This window comes from Piliocolobus tephrosceles, chromosome 15 (assembly GCF_002776525.5).
Source record: "Piliocolobus tephrosceles isolate RC106 chromosome 15, ASM277652v3, whole genome shotgun sequence".
Taxonomy (NCBI): Eukaryota; Metazoa; Chordata; class Mammalia; order Primates; family Cercopithecidae; genus Piliocolobus; species Piliocolobus tephrosceles.
In genome coordinates, this window is record NC_045448.1 from 32,460,547 (window position 1) to 32,483,321 (window position 22,775).

Consider the following 22,775-nt stretch of genomic DNA (forward strand, 5'->3'; position numbering starts at 1 on the left):
GTTGATTTCTGAAAACTAATTTTCAACTTGGCTAAGTTTTGTGTCCCTTTCTGCCCATTATTGCCATTTGCCTGCTCTACTTTTTGTGATTTTATTTAGAAAAGTAATTCAGAGAACATTTCAAAACTTTTCAGTAAAGTTCAGAATTGCATAAACTTGAATCATATAATTATGCTTTTTTGGAAGTGGGATTAGTTCCTGTGTAAATTAGTTTGACTTTTAGCGTTACTAGCTTTATGTATTTCTTTTCCTAGGAGAAGACTTGATTGTGAATAGAACTGTTATGGAAGTTACTTTTAAGGTTATTAGTGAAGCCAGCCTTTCATGTAATAAAAATATGCTCATTTTTACTTAGCTTTCTTACAAGTTCAGAATTTGTTGTACTGAGTTATTAAAGTAGATTATACACATTTAGCATGGTTAGAAACTAGCTGTTACTACTCAGTGTTTTCTCCTTAATAAGTTAGTTTAAGGGGCTGGAGATAATTTCATGGTAAAATGGCAAGTTAACTCCAGTTTGAAACATTGAAACTTGAAAATTTTCCTTTTTGAAAAAGTACGCATACATCTGGCACTCTCTATCTGTGGGTTTCACATCCCAGCAGTCTACCAACCTCAGAAACAACCGATCATGGATTGAAAATATTTTTTGTAGGGGGGGTGGGAATTAAAAAAAACAATACAATAAGAAAATATACAGATAAAAAGTAATATTAGACCACATATGGTGGCTCATGCCTCTAATCCTAGCATTTTGAGAGGCCAAGGCAGGAGGATCACTTTAGCCCAGGAATTTGAGACCAGCCTGGGCAGTGTAGCAAGACCACATGGTGGCAAAAATTAAAAAAAAAAAAATTAGCTGGGTGTGGTGGTGCGCACCTGTGGCACTTCTCAGATGGCAGTACTCATGAGGCCGAGGCAGGAGGATCACTTGAGCCCAGGATTTGGAGGTTACAATCAGCTATGACTGATCACTGCACTCCAGCCTAGGTGACAGAGTGAGACTCTGTCTGAAATAAATAGTATTTGCATGGCATTCACATTGTATTAGGTTTTATTAGTAAACTACAGATGATTGAAAGTATACAGGAGGATATGAATAAGATTATATACAAATATTATGCCATTTTATATAAGGGACTTGAACATCTGTGGGTTTTGGCATTGGGGCGGGGGGGGCATCCTGGAACTAATTCCCTACAAATAGCGAGGGGCGAATGACTGTATGTGTGTCTGTGTATTTATGTGAGTTTATGTGTATATGGGTGTGTTCGTATATGTGCAATCTTTTGACAGATTTTGAATTAATTGGGTAGAGGACTCAGGATTTAGTAGTTTTAAAGCTCTGCAAGTCCTTGTACTATGCAGCCTAGGGTAAGAACTTTTAGTTTAGGTGCCTGCAGATTGTTTCTTGAGGCAAATATTTTATTACCATTAAAAGAGAGAAGAATGTATAAAACAATTGAATCAAAATTTTCCTCCAACCATTTTAAAGCATCTGTGATGAAAATCACACAAGTTCCCAAGTTAACAGGAAATTTTAAATTTTTTAGGCACATAAATCATTGATATTAAAGAAAATTAAGTTTACTAATATTTTTATCCTCTAGAAACAGCAGTAGATAGGCAGATCACCTTTCCTTTGTCTCCAGCTCTTAACATTGAAGTGGAACAAAATGGGAAACCGTCCCTGGTTGATTTGAATGAAGAAATGCAGCACATGGATGTAGAGGAATCACAGTGTGAGTTAAATTATAGAGCTGTTGTCCATGACAGTAAAAGGAGTAGTGATCTGAATGCAACATGTCGGGCAAGATTTCCTTATGGCTTGCAAAAACTTGGTTTCAAGAACACAATTAAAAAATAACCTATAATTCTGCTTTGGCAATATGCTTTAACTTTCAGCTCATCTTTTGTGAACACAGCTGCGCTAATACTTGCATTCTTGGTTTTTAATATCTTGGGATTTGAAATCAAGTCGTGATTTATAATTTTTTGAAAATAAAGGTGAATTGTAAAATAAAGTGGGAATGGAAAGCAACATAACAAATAATTGATTATAGTTCCTTAGCATGACAATTCTTATTTTAACACATTCTATGTATGGTGATTTTTGTGGTGGTATTATATGTAAATGGGATGATATTTGCTTATTAAATACTACATTTTAAATGAATTTAAAAGAAAAATATGTATTTTTCTTTTTAGGTCTTAGATTATGTCCATTTTTGGAGGATCATAAAGAAGACATTCTATGTGGGCCAGTATGGCTTGCTAGTGGCCTTGATCTATCAGGGCATGCTGGGATGTTGACGTTAACAAGCCCCAAACTTGTTAAAGGTGAAGTAATGTATTTTACAAAAGCAGAATTAATAATACCACAGTTGTAAAAAAATTTTAAAAACCTGATCTCAAAAAAATAAGATTGTTTTCTTTGGGACTTTCATTTGAAATTTCATCAGTTTGCTGGTAGCTGAGGTCATTTCCTGTCATAAGTAACTGTATGGTTATCTTATCCCACTTTTTGTGTCTTGGAAGTCTCAGTGCTTTTTGAGAAAACATTGAAGAAATGACTACAGGATGACTTAGTGTGATGTAACAGAGTTCTTTTGAGTAAGCAGACATTATGTTCTGCCATTTTTACCCTTCCTATCACATCAGAGTCTTATCTCTTCAGAGTTTTATTATATATTATAATAGTCTCTTCCCTTAAAAGAGGTTTTTTTTGGCTGGGTTTTGTTTTTTTGAGACAGTCTCATTCTGTCACCCAGGCTGGAGTGTAGTGGCGCAATCTTTGCTTGCTGCAACCTCTGCCTCCCAGGTTCAAGTGATTCTCTTGCCTCAGCCTCCCAAGTAGCAGGGATTATACCCAGCTAATTTTTGTATTTTTTTGTAGAGACGGGGTTTCACCATGTTGGCCAAGCTGGTCTGGAACTCCTGACCTCAAGTCATCTGCCCACCTTGGCCTCCCAAAGTGTTGGGATTACAGGCGTGAGCCACTGCCACTGGCCAAGAGAGGTTTTTGTTTTGTTTTTTTGAGACAGAGTCTCACTCCGTCACCCAGGTTGGAATGCAGTGCTGTGATCTCAGCTTGCTGCAACACCCGCTTCCCAGGCTCAAGCAGTTCTCGTGCCTCAGCCTCCTGAGTAGCTGGGCCTACAGGCGTGTGCCACAATGCCGGATTAATTTTTTGTAGTATCAGTGGAGACAGGGTTTCATCGTGCTGCCCAGCGTGGTCTCAAACTCTTGAGCTCAGCCAATCTGCCTGCCTGGGTCCCCCAAAGTGTTAGGATTGCAGACGTGAGCCACTGCTCCAGGCCAAAAGAGGATTTTTATTAGAAGAGCTTTGACAGTGTCATATACAATGATTTGAGTGTCATAAACAAATGCAGATTATAATGAATGTTTTAAAATAATGGGCTATCATGTTGATAATAAATAGAAATATCAGTAGTAGGACGTTTTCGGCTTTTGTATCCTGGGGATGAATTTAAAAAAACAACACAAAATGACTAGTTCAGTTGTTAAAGAAATTTGGGGTGGGGTGGGATGTAGAGATCCTTCTCCAACCCAAGAAAATAGCTGACCATCTATATGGCAACTATTTACATTTGTGTACGTTTGCTTCCTAATGTTTGTCCACATTCACACATAACCGTTTAATTGCACAGGTCAAGTATCCCTTATCTGAAATGCTTGGGACCAGAAGTGTTTCAGATTTCAGGTTTTTTTTCTGGTTTTGGAATATTTGTGGTATACTTGTAATATTTGTGCAATACTTAAGTATTCCTAATCCAAAAATCCAAACTATGAAATGTTCCAATGAGCATTTCCTTTTAGCATCATATCGGCTTTCAAAGAGTTTTGCATTTTGGATTTTCAGATTAGGGATACTCAGCCTGTATATATGCAGGTTTTGTGCTTTCTTATTGTCATTAGGTTTTCGAGATGTTATGTGTTAGGTTTCATGTGAACAAAAAGTATTAAAATCTCACATTATTTAGATTATAAATTTTGTTCAATGAGAGTGTGAATCTTAAATTTTTATGTGGAAATAGAAATATTGGTGTTTTAAAAAATTTTTTATTTTTTAGAGACACAGTCTCCCTGTGTTGTCCAGGCTGGTCTCCAACTCCTAGGCTTAAGGGGTCCTCCTACCTTGGCCTCCCAAAGTGCTAGGATTACAGGTGTGAGCCACCACATCTGGCCAAAAGTACCGATTTTGACAAAATGGAGTGTAGAATTACATGACATGTGTTTGGAAAGCCTCAGTACTGTTAGAAATAATAATTTTCTTAGAGTATACTAAGATTTTTTTCCATAAAATTCTCCCCAACGTCTTTGAAGCTGAACAAGGTAAGTGCTAAGTTTTTATGGAAGAGTAAAGGGGTAACACCGGCCAAAGAAATTTTGAAACAGAATGTCAGATACCACAACACAGAGAATAGTACAGTAGTGTTAAGAAAAATGTAACAGTGTAGTGCTAGCACAGTAGGCAGGTAGCTAACTAGAGTGATAGCATTTATAATCTTGAAAAGATTTAATACCTGGTAATGCAGCAACAGACTGATAGTTTGCTGGCAGATGTAGTAATTTGATGATAATTAAGAAATGTATTTTATATATAGATTGTATAGTATCCCAGTTTAGTTAATATAAAACACGTACTAGTGATAATAATTACTTGAGTGCTTTCTTTGTGCCAAGCACAGTTAAGAGTGGTTTAATTAACTCTGAGGTAGGAACTATTAGTATCATTTTACATTAAAAAACTGAGCCACAGAGAGGATAATTTGTCACATGCCTAATAAATGGCAGATCCTTTATCCAAACCCAGGTAGTGACTCTAAAGCCTGCATGCACATTTTTAGCCATCGGTACTGTAATGCTATGTGTGTATATGCACATATATATGGATGTGTGTACATGTATGCACAAGAAGACTGGATGGATATACATTCTGTAATTATCTGGATGATAGCTTAATGACAGTTTTGTGTGTGTGTGTTTGTGTGTGTGTAGTTTACAACATTTTTACCATTAAAATGAACAAGATTGGGGGAAAAAACATGCCAAATGTTTATCTCAGTTAGTCAAAGATAATGGTTTTATACTATTCATATCATTCCTTTGTTCATTGTTTTCTGCTGACAGCATGTGCAAGTGGTTCACCTTTCTTCTGCTCAAACAGTATAATTTGAAAGTTCTGGCCTACTGTACTTTTTGTGGAGTTAGTTGTTGATCTTGTTCTATGAAGATGAAAAACAGTGGAATTTATTGGTGATTCAGTTATTTTCCCCATTCTACTCCACTTCTCTAGGTATGGCAGGAGGAAAATATCGTTCGTTTTTAATCCATGTCAAGGCAGTGAATGAAAGAGGAACAGAAGAGATTTGTAATGGTGGCATACGTCCTGTAGTAAGGCTTCCATCCCTAAAACACCAGAGTAACAAGGGTTACTCACTTGCTTCACTTTTGGCTAAAGTTGCAGCAGGCAAGGTATGAAAGTATCATTTTGAACAATAACAATACTGTTGTAAACATTGTGGATCAGATTTAACACACTGTTAAAAGTAGTATGACCCTTCAGTGATGTTTTACTATACACTTGATTTGTTTGTATTTTTTCTTTGGAGTGACTTAAATATATTTGGAAAGAGAAATGTTTTGAATTAACTTTATTATTTTATTTTATTTCGTAGTTTTGAGATGGGGTCTCACTCTTTCCCCCAGGCTGGAATGCAGTGGCGCAAACTCGGCTCACTGCAACCTCCGCCTCCAACGTTCAAGCCATCCTCCCACCTTAGCCTTCCTGGTAGCTGGGATCACAGGCATGTGCCACCACGCCCAGCTAATTTTTGTATTTGTAGTAGAGACGGGGTTTCACCATGTTGGCCAGTCTGGTCTTGACTCCTAACCTCAGGTGATCTGCCCACCTTGGCCTCCCAAAGTGCTGGGGTTACAGGCGTGAGCCACCACACCCAGCCTGAATTAACTTTAGGCAAATTACCTAGCTTTTATAATGTGTACTGAATAGAGAGTAATTGTTAGCAGATATTTCCCTTTATGATTATTTTAGACGATTATATTTATTTTTTTTGGTATGAGAGTTTCTTCATATGCCCTCTATTGGCAACTCACAATCTTGTTTTTGGTGAATATTTGGGATATACAGAAAGAAGTTGGGGAATAATTTTAAGATAGGTTCTAATCCTCATGGTTGATTTTCTGAAAGTAGCTGTGAACCGTGCAGCTCTTTACAATTGACTTATCTTGGATTTCCTGGAACTCAGGAAGGAGGTTTTGTTTATCATCATTATTCATAAGGTATCATACTGATACTGATCAGTAATACCAATCATCTTACATATATATAGGTCTTCCAGTTTTTCAAGGACTTCTGTGTACTTTATCTGATGTAATCTTCGTTATAACTCTGAGGTAGGCATAGCAGGTTCTGTTGTCTCCCTTTTTTAAATATTGAAAGTAAGTGAACCTTAGCAATTGGGGAGCCTGACATATCTCACGTAGTTATTTTATTATTATTATTTATTATTATTATTATTATTATTATTATTATTATTATTATTATTTTGAGACAGAGTCTTGCTCTGTTGCCCAGGCTGGAGTGCAGTGATGTGATCTCAGCTTACTGCAGCCTCCACCCCCTGAGTTCAAGTGATTCTCTTGACTCAGCCTCCCAGGTAGCTAGGATTAAAGGCACTTGCCACCATGCTTGGCTAACTTTTGTATTTTTTTGGTAGAGATGTTTGTCAGACTGTTCTCGAACTCCTGAGCTCAAGTGATCTGTCTACTTTGGCCTCCCAAAACGCTGGGATTACAGGCCTGAGCCACTGCACTCAGTGGGAATTGGACTTAGGACTTTGGTTTTATCATCTGTAATCATTGGGTTATTGCCTTTAAAATAGTGGCTGTGTCTTTCTTTTTTTCCCCTATTGTAATTCCGGAGAAAATTAGTCATTTACTGAATATGAGGGTAAAAGCTATCATTTTAACTTGAGATTTATGTTTTGATGGCCACAGTTCAATTATTTTCCTTTATTTTATAACTTTAATGGTAAATGATTTTTAGTTTAGTTTTTTTTTTTGAATTTTATTATTATTTGTAATGTTTAGGAAAAATCATCTAATGTTAAGAATGAAAATACAAGTGGCACCCGTAAATCTGAAAACCTCCGGGGCTGTGATTTACTTCAAGAGGTCTCTGTCACCATTCGAAGATTTAAGAAAACATCAATTTCTAAGGAAAGGTAATTTCATTGCATTATCTTGCTATTCTTGTAGTAATGAAAGTGCCAAACAGCAACACACACATAGACACACAAACATAAAAATATTTTACCTGAAAATTTTTGTTTGTTCATTTTTCTTAAATAATTATAATCTTGATGAGAGTATGAGTTGTGTTTATACTTCATTGGTTTATCTCTTGTGTCTGTACAGTGCTTGTTATGTAGCAGGAATGGATAATAGATATTAATTTGACATGCACTCGTCAGGCAAGGGAGCGTGTACCTGTAGTCCCAGCTACTCAAGACGTGGGGGTAGGAGAATCACTTGAACCCAGGAGTTTGAGTCCAGTCTGGACAACAGAGAGACACCCAATTTCTGGAGAAAAAAAAAAACAAAACAAAAGGAAATTATACACATTCCTTGTTACATTACAACACATTATTGTAAATGTAATTTTAAAAATTTTTTTCTACAAATGAAATACTTGACATATAGCTATTAATTGTTTTTAAATGTACTTGCGATGTTCATGATTTAAAATGAAACATTGCATTACCAGCCAGGTTGTGATAGCTTTAGTTGTTCTGTTTTGGTCGGTAATGTGTTTATATTTTCTGTTTTTGTAGAGTGCAACGATGTGCCATGTTACAGTTTTCAGAATTTCATGAGAAGCTTCTTAACACTCTTTGCAGAAAAACAGATGATGGCCAGATCACAGAACATGCCCAGAGCCTTGTGTTGGATACTCTCTGTTGGTTAGCTGGAGTTCATTCAAATGGACCTGGAAGGTTAATAATTAAAATTTTGCTTACCACTGTTGATTGCCTTTTGGATGTTGTGATTGAAAATACAAGATGAGTCTAAATGTCTGCTATTGTTTTGCAGCTCAAAGGAAGGAAATGAGAGCTTACTTTCAAAAACACGAAAATGTCTGTCAGACATCATACGTGTTTGCTTCTTTGAGGCAGGACGAAGTATAGCCCATAAGTGTGCCCGATTTCTAGCCTTGTGCATTAGGTTGGTATGTTTTTAAGTTGAAAGCATACTTTCTAGGTACACCTGCAATTTAGTGGGTGATACCTTGTTTATAGTGTAATTTGATCCTTGTTTAATGTATGTGTAATTTAAGAGAATTTCAAAAGTTGATGAAGATTGTTGATAATCTTAGCAAGAATTTTGGGTTCTTAGGTGAAAGTGTCATGTTAAGTAAGGGTATTTAACTTTTTTTAAATTTTTTTTTGAGATGGAATCTCACTCTGTTGACCAGGCTGGAGTGCAATGACGCTATCTCGGCTCACTGCAAGCTCTGCCTCCCGGGTTCATGCCATTCTCCGGCCCCAGCCTCCCGAGTAGCTGGGACTACAGGCGCCCACCACCATGCCCGGCTAATTTTTTTTTGTATTTTTAGTAGAGATGGGGTTTCACCATTTTAACCGGGATGGTCTTGATCTCCTGACCTTGTGATCTGCCCGCCTCAGCCTCCCAAAGTGCTGGGATTACAGGTGTGAGCCACCGTGCCTGGCCTATTTAACTTTTAAGAAAAGAAGTCTGCTGAGCTTCTCTGCCTATTGGTAGCAGTTTGGAGAATTTGGCAAGGGAACTCTTACACCCCTTTCACTCCTATTTTCCTTGGTTGTCTTTTCTTGCCCTAAAGTGTTTTCTCTGTTATGTAACAATCTTACCTACTTTTTTTTGTAGCATTGTGCAGACCCCTTTTTTCTAAACCCTGAAACAAATTAGAACAGTCTGCCCTGGTCCCCAGGGAATGTGTCCCAAGACCCCTCCCCTCCCCAGTGGATACCTGAAACTGTAGATAGTACTGAGCCATATATATGGTATTGTTTTTTTCCTGTATGTACATGCCTGCAGTAAAGTTTAATTTATAAACTAGGCATAGTAAGAGATTAACAATAGCTACTAATAAAATAGAACAGTTATAATAATATACTATGATAAAAGTTATATGAATGTGGTCTCTCAAAATATCTTATTGTACTGTACTCACCTGTGTTTGAACTGTACTTGACCATGTATAACTGAAACCATAGAAATTGAAACTGCATATACGGGTTCTTAATGTTTAAAGGTTCCTACTTGCTGCTGTATCTAGGAAGTGTCTAAGAGCTAATGGTCAGTATTGACTGTTGTAAAGATAATGGTTTAATGCATAAGAAAAAATTTACAGTGATCCTTAGTATGATCAGTCCCTGTTATCTTTTGGTATTTTATAGAGCTAAGATTTTTAAGTACCACACCAGGTTTAGGGTACAATTTAGACCTTGAGTAATGTCTTTACAATTTTTCTTTTAAAAAATTTTTCAGTAATGGCAAATGTGACCCATGTCAACCAGGATTTGGATCTGTTCTATTGAAGGCTTTACTTGATAATATGTCGTTTTTACCTGCAGCAGCAACTGGTGGTATGTAAAATTAATCACAAATAGTTGTAGTCATATGGAACATCTCATATATATTACTTAGGATTATTTTGTAACTATGTTTTCTCTATTAAAGTTCACTTTTCTGTAGCTTATCTGTATTTTTTGAAGGGATCGATAGATTGTGGTTGGGTGGGCATATACTCCATCAATAATACTTCAAGGAAAAGATTCATGGGACAGTTACATTATTATCAAGTCATCTTAATTCATAGCTATTTTTCTGTACTTCATTACAATCATTGAGTTGTTTGGTTGTTTGCTGACTATAACAGATCAGATGTCAGCCAGGGAGGTGACATAAATAAGTAAAATGGTCCAGGTGTCATTGCACACGCATATGTTTTGTGTGATTGGTAGGAACTATGGCAAACTGGAGTTTCCTAAAAGGGGCCAGTGTTGTTGTTGTTGTTTTAAAGCACCTGAGGACTCTGTGGAAATGCCTTTCAAGAATGAATGTAATGGGAGGTACAGAGTAGAATGATGGATACCAGAGTCTGGGAAGGTGTGAGTGGGGTGTGAAGAGAGGTTGATAAATGAGTATGAACGTATGGTTAGAAGAAATAAGTTCTAGTGTTTGATAGCGTGGTAGGGTGACTGTGGTATATTTCAGAATAATTAAAAGATTTGAAATATTCCCAATGCAGAGAGGTGACGGATATCCTAAACACCCTGATTTGATCATTATGCATTGCATACATATGTCAAAACATCACATGTACCCACTATATATGTGCAATTACTGTGTATCAAAAAAGAATGAATGTAGTTATCAAGTAGGAATTCATAAAGCAGTTCTCTAAAATACCACGTATATAAGGTAATGAAGATTTTTAAAGATGCTTACTGTTTTTGCTAGTATATAGTGTTACTATGAAGGGCTACTAATTTGGCCTTCTAAGTCAGATTTTATTTATTGATAGACATTTTTCACAATCTGTTTTATTAAAAAACAAACCATTCAGGCTGGGCACAGTGGCTCACACCTGTAATCCCAGCACTTTGGGAGGCCATGGAGGGAGGATTGCTTGAGGCCAGGAGTTTAAAAAACAACCTATTCAACAAGTACCTCAGTGAGTTATGTATTTCATAAAGATTTCATCGTTGTGTTAAAAAAAAAAGCTTGTTCAGAGTTGTTAAAAAGTTATATCATTCTCTTAATTTAGATGAAGTGTGTTTATATTTACATGGAACGTATTGTGGCTACAACAATTAACTCTGGAATAGAACATTTTGACTCAGTTGCTCATTACAACTCGTTACGATAGTCTCTAATGTTTAAAAGCTTCTTAAGGATGGTTTTAAAGTTAGGATGCTTAAGTTTTGGCATGTATGTAGCAGTTAATAAAAAAAAGCAAAAATACAGTCACGATAATCTTTTAAGCAATGTTGATCTGTACCTAACACATTATAGAATAATTTTATTCCCCATTCATTCACTAAAATGGGCTGTTTGAAGCTCACTGCCATCCACTATTTTTAAAAAGTTTTGTACAGAGAAACAGTATTTCGGTAAGGGTGATTTGAAGGACCTGCAGTCTCCTCACTTTTTCAGCTATTTTGAAGTGTCCCTCAGAGTCATCTCACATTATTATGCACCTAAATGCCTATGTTGACTTTATGAAACTCTTCAGAAATGTTTGAAATTTTTAGTGTAAGACTGTGCCTCAGTGTGTTGTTTATATTTTAAGTGTCGTCTTCTATCCCTCCAAGGAGTTGTCTTTGTAAATTGCCCATAAGATTTTTTTTTCCAGAAAAAGGAGTGTCTTTCTAGCAAAAGGAGGTATTCTGATAAACAGGTAATCTTAAATTCTCATTATTAGAGGAAAAGGAGGAAAAAGAAACATTTATTTTGTTGTTGTTGTTTCCAGGTTCTGTCTATTGGTATTTTGTCTTACTGAATTATGTGAAAGATGAAGATCTGGCTGGATGCAGTACAGCTTGTGCATCTTTGCTTACTGCAGTGTCCAGACAGTTACAGGACAGGCTAACACCAATGGAGGCTTTACTTCAGACAAGGTATTTTAGTATATCTAATGATTAATAGCAGGCGTCTCTGAGTATGATCATGCCGTTTCAGAGAAGTATTATTTTATGTATATATGCTGAAAACAGTATTTTTCTTACAAAAATGTTTAGTTTATACCTTACTTTTTCCACATGTAGCCTGAAGTTTTATTTTCTTCTGTTTTCTCAGAAATTACTTTTTTTTTTTTTTGAGACCGAGTTTCGCTCTTGTTGCCCAGGCTGGAGTGCAATGGCACAATCTTGGCTTACCACAATCTCTGCCTCCCGGGTTCAAGCGATTCTCCTGCCTCAGCCTCCCGAGTAGCTGGGATTATAGACATGCGTCACCAGGCCCGGCTAATTTTGTATTTTTAGTAGAGATGGGGTTTCTCCATGTTGGTCAGGCTGTTCGTGAACTCCCAACCTCAGTTGATCTGCCCACCTCGGCCTCCCAAAGTGCTGGGATTACAGGCGTGAGTCACCGTCCCCGGCCAGAAATTACTCTTTAACAGTTTGATAAATCCTTATGATAATTATTCAGAGGGCTAATTTTATTTAATACTGAAAAGTGGTATCCCCTGCTAATGGAAGAAGAATGTAATGTGTCTGTTTCTCTGTGCACTTTATGGATCGAATTATGTGAATCACTTATTGTCCCATAACTAGTATTCTTCTACCTGCTACTTATATTTTAAAACTTGTAACATGATGAATTAAGCAATAGCAAAAGGTTAGATTTAAGTTCTTGCCTGATTGTCTACGTTTGAAGTAGGGCGTTCCTTTATTTAGAGCAGAGATTTTAGAATTTCCTAGATTAGATGTTCTGATTTTGATGACATTTTACTCAAAGCCTTTGTACTTGAGGCTGTGTTGTAATGATTCAGGGCAGAGAATAGTGCCTAATTACCCTCGCTTCAATCTGCAGGTGGCAGTCTTAGTACCTTAGTTGCCAGCTTATTGGAATCACGTATGTTGAGTCTCTGGACAGTGTCCTTTAGAGTATGGATTGCAGGGAACATAGTTGAGATTCACTGAATTTGATGGGTCAAATGTAATCAGCATCTCCCTCTGCGCTGTTAGACTGCTTTTAAAACTAAGTAAAGGTAATTTGTTAATCAGATGGTTGAAAGGAAAATTGTTAGTGCATTATTTTATTTTTCAGATATGGATTATATAGCTCACCATTTGATCCAGTCCTCTTTGATTTGGAGATGAGTGGCTCTTCTTGTAAAAATGTTTATAACAGCAGCATTGGTGTCCAGTCAGATGAAATTGATTTATCAGATGTCCTTTCAGGTAGTGATTTCTTTTATTAAAGGAAATTCTGAATGTTGTGTCTTGGATTTAAGTTGCCATTTGACTTAAGAGATTGTAGTCATGATGTTTTTTCTTTAGAAAACTAAAATTCCTTAAAACTTAACATATGAATCATTAAAATATTTGCTAGAAGTTCTTAACTTCCTCTTTCCCCCTGAAGAAAATCCCAGTATATTAAAATCATGTTTGAAAGGGTTGTGACTTTAAATTTTTTGTTTCTGTTATGCATTTCATTTCAGTGTGATTTTAATGCTTATATGAGACTATTTAAAATTTGATTTGTTTGTTGTAGCCTTTTCAGTTTTATTTGATGTACCTTTGCTGCCTTTATAAAGTTAAAAAAATTTCCTATTTCAAAAATACAAAATTAGTAATATATACTTACTGTAATAAATAAGGATGCACAAACAAAAGATTATTTTCTGCATCTGTCACTTTCTTGAGGTAAGCTTTGTATACATTACAGATATCCTTTTATACTTTCTGAAGAATGTGTTTTTCGGATGTATGCATAACACTATTTACATAATCTTTTTAAGTGCTAAAATTTGCTGTCTATTTTTGTTAGATAAAACAGTGACCATTTCATTTTTTTCTTCCATCTAATTACACTTACTACAAATGTTGTTAGGAAACAAAAATGTTAGAAAATTTGCAAACAGATTAATAACCAGATATAAATAAGTTTTGAGGGAGAAGTTCAATTTTGTTGAAAAGTAACTTATGAGGTGTGATAAAAGCAAAATAAAAAAAAATCAAATACAGAAATGTAAATGAAATGTAAAATGCCTCAACCCCAACCTTTCCACCCTCTTAAGTTACTATTGTTAACTGGATGTTTAGCTATTTAAACTTGTTTGCTACCCATATTCGTTAATATAGCTTCTAATGATAGATCATACTACACGTACCGGTCTGGTACTTGCTTTTTAATTACTTATGCTGACTTGGATATATGTGTTATTGCTGTATTTGATGCCTTAGGCTCTGATTGCCTTATGCCCATCTCACCATTTTCTGTCTTCTCTATCCAAGTGACGCATCAATTAGGCCACTGCAATTTATGATTCCAACTAAGAGGAGAGACTAGAACTGGAGATACCGATGCCTTCAGTATACCAAAAGAAGCAGTTAAATCTGTTAGGGTAAAAGTGTAAGGGAAAGACTGTAAGGTTCATTCCAAGCTCTGAGGTAGTCAAGTTTGCAAATGAGTAAAGAAGACTCAGAGCAAGGGATTTAGAAATCATGATATGTCTCCACTTTAATGTCTCATCGTGTTGTTCCTCATTATTAGTTTTTCTACAGCATTTGTTTTTGGTGTTCTTAATGGCATCTGTGGCACAAGACAGAAATGTGAGTGTTATTCTTGATACTTATATCTTTCTTATCTCCCACATTGAGGATACCACCATATGGCACCTATTTTTCCACCAGTGTACGCAGTTGTTCCTCTCTATCCGTGGGGAATTGGTTCCAGGACTCCTCACGGACAACAAAATCTGTAGATACTAAAGTCCCTTATAAAAAATGGTGTAGTGCAGTTTATATATAACTTACGCATATCCTGCTGTGTGCCTTAAATTGTTTCAGCATCACTTATAATACCTAATACAATGTTAATGCTACATGAGTACTTGTTATACTGTATTGTGTAGGGAATAATGAGAAGAAAAAAAGGCTGTAACAGACTCAGCCATTCATTTTTTTCCCCTGAATATTTTCTGTCTGTAGTTGGTTAATCCGTGGACGCCAAACCCATAGATACAGAGAGCTGACTGTATTTCGAGTTTGTTCACTCTCTTACCTCTCATGATCACAAGTTACAGTCATCTTGAACCCAGACTACAATAATAGCTTTCACAGTGGTCTTCTACATCTGTTCTTGCCTCACTTCAGTATATTCTCCACATTGCATTGAGTGTGATCGTTCAATTACTTTACCTTTCTCCTTAGAATACTTCTCATGTCTTCCCATCTTCTGAAGTTCAGAGTTTGTAATACAGCATTGAAAATCCTAAATGATTTGGCTGTCTTTTCCTTGCCACTTTATCTTGTGTCATTGCCCCGTTTAGTCTTCTTTGGCCCTGTGATTCTCAAAGTGTGTTCTATAGACCCCCAAAGGGTTCCTGAGATCATTAAGGGGATCTGTATGGTCATAACTATTTTGATGATCGTAGAATGATGTTATTTGTCTTTTTGATTTCATTGACATTTTTATCAATTGTGAAAAAGCATGGTATTATTCACTATGCACTTGTAATAAAAACGTCAGTTTCATTTTAAAATGCCCTTGATGCAGTAAAAATTATTAATTTTATTAAAATTTTAACCCATGAATACACATATTTTATTCTGAGATGAGTGATATATATGCATAGAGTACTTCTGTGGCATGCCAAAGTACCATGCTTGTTTCAGGGAATTGTGCAGTTGAGTTACAAGCTGAACTACTTGCTTGATTCTTGGAATACCATTTTTATTTGCAGTAATGACTGACAGACAAACTACGCCCATTTACACTGCGTTACTTGACAGTTGTGTTTTGAAAAGTGAATGAGAAACATATCTCCCATAGTAAGCTTGATAGCTTCCCAGTATGTGGACTTTTCTCATGGGATCTGATATTAGAGAGTGTAATTTTCCAATATTGGATAATGAAATGTGTCAACATTTGGAATATTTGTATACAGTGGTGAACCAATATTTTCCAAATGATCAATGCAATGGTTTCACCATTATGCATGGGTAAAGTTCCTTAAAAGTATAAGATATATCAGCTGATCTTAATGTAACAGAGCTTGAGAAGTTCATTGGTAAGATTTCAGATACCACATTGTAACCTTTAAGAAATTACCACTTGCCAAGTTTTTGAATATGCAAGTATGTTAAAGTATTCTTTTCCCAACTACATATTTGTGTTGGGCCAGATTTTTTTACCTACTTCTACTAAAATGACATATTACAACATGTCGAATGCAGAGACAGGTAGGAGAATCCAAGTATCCTCTGATACTTCACATTTTTTTTTTTTTTTTTTTTGAGACGGAGTCTTGCTGTGTCGCCTGGGCTGGAGTGCAGTGGCCGCATCTCAGCTCACTGCAAGCTCCGCTGCCTCCCGGGTTCACGCCATTCTCTCGCCTCAGCCTCCCAAGTAGCTGGGACTACAGGCACTTGCCACCTCGCCCGGCTAGTTTTTTGTATTTTTTAGTAGAGACGAGGTTTCACCGTGTTAGCCAGGATGGTCTCGATCTCCTGACCTCGTGATCCGCCTGTCTCGGCCTCCCAAAGTGCTGGGATTACAGGCTTGAGCCACCGCGCCCGGCCTGATCCTTCACATTTTAAAGAGATTTTTAAATAGGTAAAACATTGTCACTTTTTTCATCAAATTATTTTTGCTTCAGAGAACAGTTATTTTTCATCAAATTATACTATTTTAACATTTAATGGGTTTATTAATAAATGAATTAATATTTAAATTTCACATCTTAAAATTTCTACTATGGGAAGTACCAGTAAAACAATGGAATCGAGAGCTCTTCAGGGTTCTTAATATTTTAAAGATATTTAGAGGGATCTTAGAATTGAGAACTGTTCCCTCTAGCTATATTGTTCTTTCAGTTCCTTAAATGTGCCATGTTTCTTTACTATGGGGATTTCACTCATGTTCTTTCTGCATGGCTTTTTTCCCACTTCAAGGGAACAAATGTATAAAACTCTCTTATTCTTCCCATGAATGCCCTCATTTCATCAGAGAAGCATTTTGTTATCCCATGACTTAGTATTGATTGACCCTTGACTTACTAGTCCTTTAAATTTCTCTTAAGTAAAACCTTGCAGCTTTAAAAAAAAGTTGCGTTAATTCCTAATAACCACTAACATAGAATATAGTCTTCATGAGGACTGGGACTTATCCTTTTACTCTTTGGTCTCCCAATTCTTGTTTTGAGTAAGTGTGCAATAAGCATTTTTCGGAACACGTGTCAGGCCCTGTGCTGACCCCCAATAAGACATTGGAAAACAAGGTTATGATAGTTTAAAACTATTTGAAGGTTATAACTAAACAAGGTTATGATAGTTTAAAACTTCAGCTGTTAATGACAGTTTTTATATATCCCCATTCTTTTCATCTGTGAATTCTGTTTATATGAGTGCTAATTTAAAAAAAAAAATTGGAAAGTAGTGAATATAATCCTTGCCTTCCCAAACTACATACACAGTCCCTGTGAATTCATTTGTGTTCTTCCCTCCAGTCTTCTTGCTGTGGTTTTATTGGTCATATAGTTGTGGCTACATGGTTTTTTCTTTTAAAAACTGCTTATGCTAGCTTAAACTATTTTTGTGACTATGAAGTAGTGTGCCTCATTCTATAAAACTGATAATATGAACAAAATACAAGAAACAATGTATAAATCTTGTTAATATTTTGAAATGATCATCCTTTGTTTTATGTCTTATATTTATGCAGTTGACATCATAGAATGTATTCTGATTTTACATATAGCCAACAGATTAGGTGATAGCTAATGTCAGTAGCTGATTTACTACTTTTTTCACCCCATTTGAGATTGAAATCACTTGTTACTAAATGTAAGTTTCATGTTATAGGAAACTACCACTTATGTGTCTGTTAATGTGAAGGGCTACCAAGTTGCTTTTATCCAAATCTGCTTTTGTAGCAGGGAAACTGGTGTCTGCTGTTTTGTCAGTTTTCTTAATACCATGCCCATGATTCAAGCACTGTGTAAGAGTTGTGTATTTGTATGTTGTAATTAAAATTGAAGTTGCAGCTATAATTATTGTTATGACTATTGCTTTTTAAAAATTATCTTCACATATTATAAAACTTGTCTTTTGCCATTAGGAAATGGAAAGGTCAGTAGTTGCACAGCTGCTGAGGGTAGTTTCACATCTCTCACTGGACTTTTGGAAGTTGAACCTCTGCACTTCACTTGTGTGTCAACTAGTGATGGAACCAGAATAGAAAGGGATGATGCAAGTATGTTTACTGGTATATACCTTCTTTTATTATATACTTTATGCAGTAATAAAGTGATATTATGTATTTAAATATTAGTTCTAATTATGTAATTTTCATTGCTGTTATGTTAAGTGGAAATTTATTTGTGGGAGGGACATTTGGGGGAAATATAAATTGTTTTATATTCTTTGCTAAGGCAGTTCATAGTTTTTTTTCCTCCCTGTACCCACTTAGAACACTGTCTTAAATCATTCTGTTTTTATGTGTATGCACTTTCAGAAATTTTTTAATTTGAAAAATATCAAATATGGTGAAAATGGAAGAGTAAAAATAGACTACATGTTTTCTACTACAGAATGATGTTTTTGAGAAGGTTGATATGAGTAAAGAGGGAATACTGTTTTTCGAACTAGTTTAAAACCACCTTGAATATGTGATGAGGTACTATTTGGGTTTGTTGAATATGTGATGTTCTTGGTGTGTTAAATATCTTCACTTAAAAATTAAGTCTTTGACCATCAATCAGTGGAAACTTGTTTATTTTCTTTCTTGTTTTCTGTGATTTTTTTTCCTCCTCACGTAGGAAGATTGATATTTATTTACAGTTACTTCTATTGCAGCATGAATAATAGAAGTCTTTCAATTAAGATTGGTTTATGATATTATGTCTGTATTAGTCACTGAAGGGTTTGAATATTATCTTAACGTGATTCTTCTGTTGATAGTTTTGTGTAATTGGGTACCATCTTAGTCTCCTCAACAGTTTTAACAAAAAGCAAAAATGCTTTGCTACAAAAGTCATGAAAAATTTAATCTTAGCTGGTTTCAGAATAGCAAGAGGTTTTAAAAGGAATTTATCAGTTCTTTATTTGAGTGTCTTTTTGTTAGGAATTGCCTTATATATGCAATTGTGGAGGTAACTACTACGTGAAATTCACAGTTTATGTAGTGAATATGAGCTTTTTAGATAAAAACCTAATATTTCCTTTATATGGTGATTCTAGAAAGGTCAAAATTAATTTGTATTTGTTTTCTTGGAATATAGAGTCATTTTGTAGAAACTTTTACATTTACACTAGAATAGAAACATGCCATGACAAAATTGTGCCACTGCACTCCAGCCTGGGCAAACAGCAAGATTCCGTCTTTAAAAAAAAAAAAAAAAATTAAGTATCCTGGTTTGAGACAAGCCTGGTCAACATGGCGAAACCCTGTCTCTACTAAAAATACAAAACTTATGGCTGGGTGTGGTGGCAGGTGCCTGTAGTCCCAGCTACTTGGGAGGCTGAGGCACAAGAATTGCTTGAACCTGGGAGGTGGAGGTTGCAGTCAACTGAGATTGTGCCACTGCACTCTAGCCTGGGTGACAGAGTGAGACTCCATCTCAAAAAGAAAAAGAAATTAAGTATCCTGGATTTTTATTTTATTTTAAGAAAATTCATGTGTTTGCATAAGTAATGCTTTTAGAAGGCACATAATTTTTAAAAGATAAAAGGTTAGGTTTGAAGAAGTATTTCTCCACACTCCCCACCCACTTCTCCCCCTGCAAAGCAAGCAATGGAATCGGTTTCTTGTCTTTACAGAGGTAGTCTGTGTATATATATGCCACCACCTCTTTATTTCACCCAAAATGAAACTGCCTAAAGAGAGATTTTTATTAAATGTTAAGGCAAAGTGCTGACTAGTGATTATAAGGAGCTGAAAGATGATTGTAGTCTCTCAACTTCTTGTTTACTTTTTTGAAATATGTTAATATAATACCTATGCGGAAAAGTGCAGAAAATAATTGCATAGCTCAGTAGTTTATCATGATACACGTCGTCTGTGTGACGACTGATAAGTAAAGAAAGAACATTTCTAGCACCCCAAAGGGTGTCTTCATGACCACTTCCATTTATTTCTTCCTCATTTTCTTCAGAAGCTAAGCATCATCCTTTTAGAGTAGTTACTTCTTGGTTTTTGTTGATTTCTTTGAATAACCACTTAATGATGCTTTCTTGAATAGTGATTGAGTAAGGTCTGTATAACATAGAATTGCACATGTATGTATATTTGTTCTGCCTTCTTTTCAATCCTATGATTATGACATTTATATCATTGTGTATAGACAGTTGGTTCTTTTTCGTTGCTGTTTAGGATTCTTTTGTCCGAATAAAACAAAATTTACGTGTCCACTATTGCTTTGTATACTGCTGATAGACATTTGAGTTGTTTCATTGTGGAGCTAATAGTACTGATGGATATACATTTGAATAGGAATGTAGAAGTTGATTCACTGCTTCATAGGGTATTCATATATTCAGCTTCAGTAAGTAACTAATCTTTTTGCTATTGGTTCCTATTTAAATGCTCTGGAGTCAAATACTCAGATTATTGATCTGCAAATTTGTTGAGAATTGTAGAGGGTCAAATTCTATAAATCTTCCATCCATACTTAATAATGTTAACTCTGCACTTGTTGGTGAAGTGTACTCTATATATCCTTTTGGTCAAGTTTGCTAATTGTGTTCTTCAGATTCTCTATCTTTATTGGTTATTTTACCTGTTTGTTTTTTAGTTAATGAGGCCAGTATGTTAAAAAATGGTAGATTTGTTTATTTTTTGTCATCAATTTTTATACATTTTGAGACCATCGTATAAATTTAGAATGGTTGTGAATTCTTGGGAATTCTTCTATCATTATGAATTATCTTTTATTATTATTTTTTGAGATTGGGTCTTGCTGTGTTGCCCAGGCTGGTCTTGGGCTCAAATGCCCCTCTTGCCCCTGTCTTGCAAGTACCTGGGATTGCAGGCACACACCACTGCACCTAGCATGAGTTATCTTTTTATCTTTAAGTTTCCTATTTCTCCTAGGATTTACCTCGTCTGATGTTTACTTAGTTAACACCAGCCTTCTTTGACTGCTGTTTGTATGGTATATATTTTTCCATCTTTTTACTCTCAACTTTTCAGTGTTTCCTTATGTTTTAGATATACTTTGTATAAGTGGCATGTAGTTGGATTTATTAAAAATCCAGCCTGATACTTTTGTCTTTCAGTGGAAGAATTTAATTCAGTTATGTTTAATGTAATTAGTGATGTATTCCTGTGTAAGTCTGCCATGATTTTTTATATGTACTGTTCTATTTCTCATTGTCCTGATGGTTGGTTGCATGCTTCTTTTTCCTCCTTTTCTGTTTTTAGGGTTTATTATATTTTTTATTGGTCAGTTTTTCCATTTTATTCTTGAACCATTCTTTTAGTAATTATATCATTGCGATCACAGTATTTACTCTGATTCCAGAAGTATATGTTTTTTCCCATAATACATAATTAATTCCCATAATCCAGAATATATAGTCTGGATTCCAGAAGTATATATGAATTCCCATAATACGTTATTATAATTTTTTATATTCAGTATTCACTTGAATTTACCTCATAATTCTGTTCTCATTGCTTTTTATTCCTTTGTCTTTGAGCTTTTATCTGGTATGATTTTTCTTAGGTCTGAAAAATACTCTTAATATCTCTTTTTGTACTTATCTACTGATGACACATTCAATTAGGTTTTTTTGGGAAAAAGTTCAAAGTTTTATGAATACTCGAATGAGCAAACAGCATAGCCATTATCCAAATTCCAGTATCATTGTTATTTTTTCACATTTGGCTATTGTTTTTTTCTTTGCCAAAATACTTCAAAACAGATCTAATATCTGATCATAATTACCTAAATTAATTATTATGAAACCAGTGTTGTAATCAGTTAAATTAACATAATCAGTTTTGCGGTGTCATCTGATTTTCAATACATGATTAAACTTAATATAATAAAGAATTCTGTAGGGATTCTAAGTTACTAGTTATTTTTATTAGTGATTTAAAGGTAATCTTTCCTTGTCTTTTAGCTTAGATTGTATTTGTTAAAAGCCATCTGTCAGTCTTATTATTGCTTTGTAAAGGTCGTTTCTCAAACTTTCCGAGATTGCCCTTCTCCCCTTTTTTTGCTTTCAGAATTTTTCTGTGATGTTCCTACATGTGGTTTCATTTGTGTTTATTCCGCTTCAGATTGATAGGACCTCTTGAATCTTTAGTTGATAGCTTCCTGAAGTTTTAACTGATAGCTTTCACAGCTTTAGAGAAATAGTCAGTTAACTCTTTAAATATTGCTTCTGCTCCATTTTGTCTCCTGTCTTTTTGAGCCTTCATTTTTGTATATGTTATATCTAATCATCATAACTGATAGAATTTTCAATTGTTTTATCTCTCCTTAGTTAATTATGGATAATTTCTTCTAATCCATCTTTTTTTTATACTTGTTCTATCTTCTGCTATCTAATCATTTATGGGAAAACTACTCTGCTCCCACTTTACTGTAGTGTTGCCTCTGTAGTAAGTATCTCATATATATGGGTCTGTTTCTGTTTCATTGGTCATTTATTTGGTCTTTTGTTAATACTGTATTGCCTTCTTTTTTTTTTTTTTTTGATACAGAGTGAGAGGCTCTGTAGCCCAGATTGAAGTGCAGTGGCTCAATCTTAGCTCACTGCAGCCTCCCCTCCTGGTCTCAAGTGATTCTCCCACCTCAGCCTCCTGATAGTTGGGATTATAGACATGCACTACCATCAGTGAATTTTTGTATGTTTAGCCTAGATGGGGTTTTGCCATGTTGGCTCAGCTGGTCTTGAACTCCTGACCTCAAGTGATTTGCCCACCTCAGCCTCCTGAAGTACTGGGATTACAAGCATGAGCCACTGTGCCCAGCCTCTGTTGTCTTAGTGTAACTTTATATTAAGTGT

The 22,775-nt window shown here is 35.4% G+C and overlaps 1 protein-coding gene across 10 annotated transcripts in view; it reads left to right on the forward strand.

Annotated features, from left to right (window-relative positions):
* BIRC6 (baculoviral IAP repeat containing 6) overlaps positions 1 to 22,775 on the forward strand; it is a 254,915-nt gene that overhangs the window by 74,647 nt on the left and 157,493 nt on the right. For 5 of the 10 annotated variants that reach the window (XR_002732443.2, XM_023216386.2, XM_023216391.2 and 2 more), the window contains exons 14-23: positions 1,611 to 1,742; positions 2,209 to 2,340; positions 5,321 to 5,499; positions 7,138 to 7,271; positions 7,881 to 8,042; positions 8,140 to 8,271; positions 9,577 to 9,674; positions 11,564 to 11,711; positions 12,862 to 12,995; positions 17,878 to 18,024. Coding sequence is in view for 9 of the 10 variants with exons in the window: in XM_023216386.2 (XP_023072154.1) it covers positions 1,611 to 1,742; positions 2,209 to 2,340; positions 5,321 to 5,499; positions 7,138 to 7,271; positions 7,881 to 8,042; positions 8,140 to 8,271; positions 9,577 to 9,674; positions 11,564 to 11,711; positions 12,862 to 12,995; positions 17,878 to 18,024 (1,398 nt within the window). In the remaining variant the exon portion in view is untranslated. The remainder of the gene's footprint in view (positions 1 to 1,610; positions 1,743 to 2,208; positions 2,341 to 5,320; positions 5,500 to 7,137; positions 7,272 to 7,880; positions 8,043 to 8,139; positions 8,272 to 9,576; positions 9,675 to 11,563; positions 11,712 to 12,861; positions 12,996 to 17,877; positions 18,025 to 22,775) is intronic. The other 5 variants (XM_023216390.1, XM_023216392.1, XM_023216393.1 and 2 more) reach the window with 4 other exon arrangements.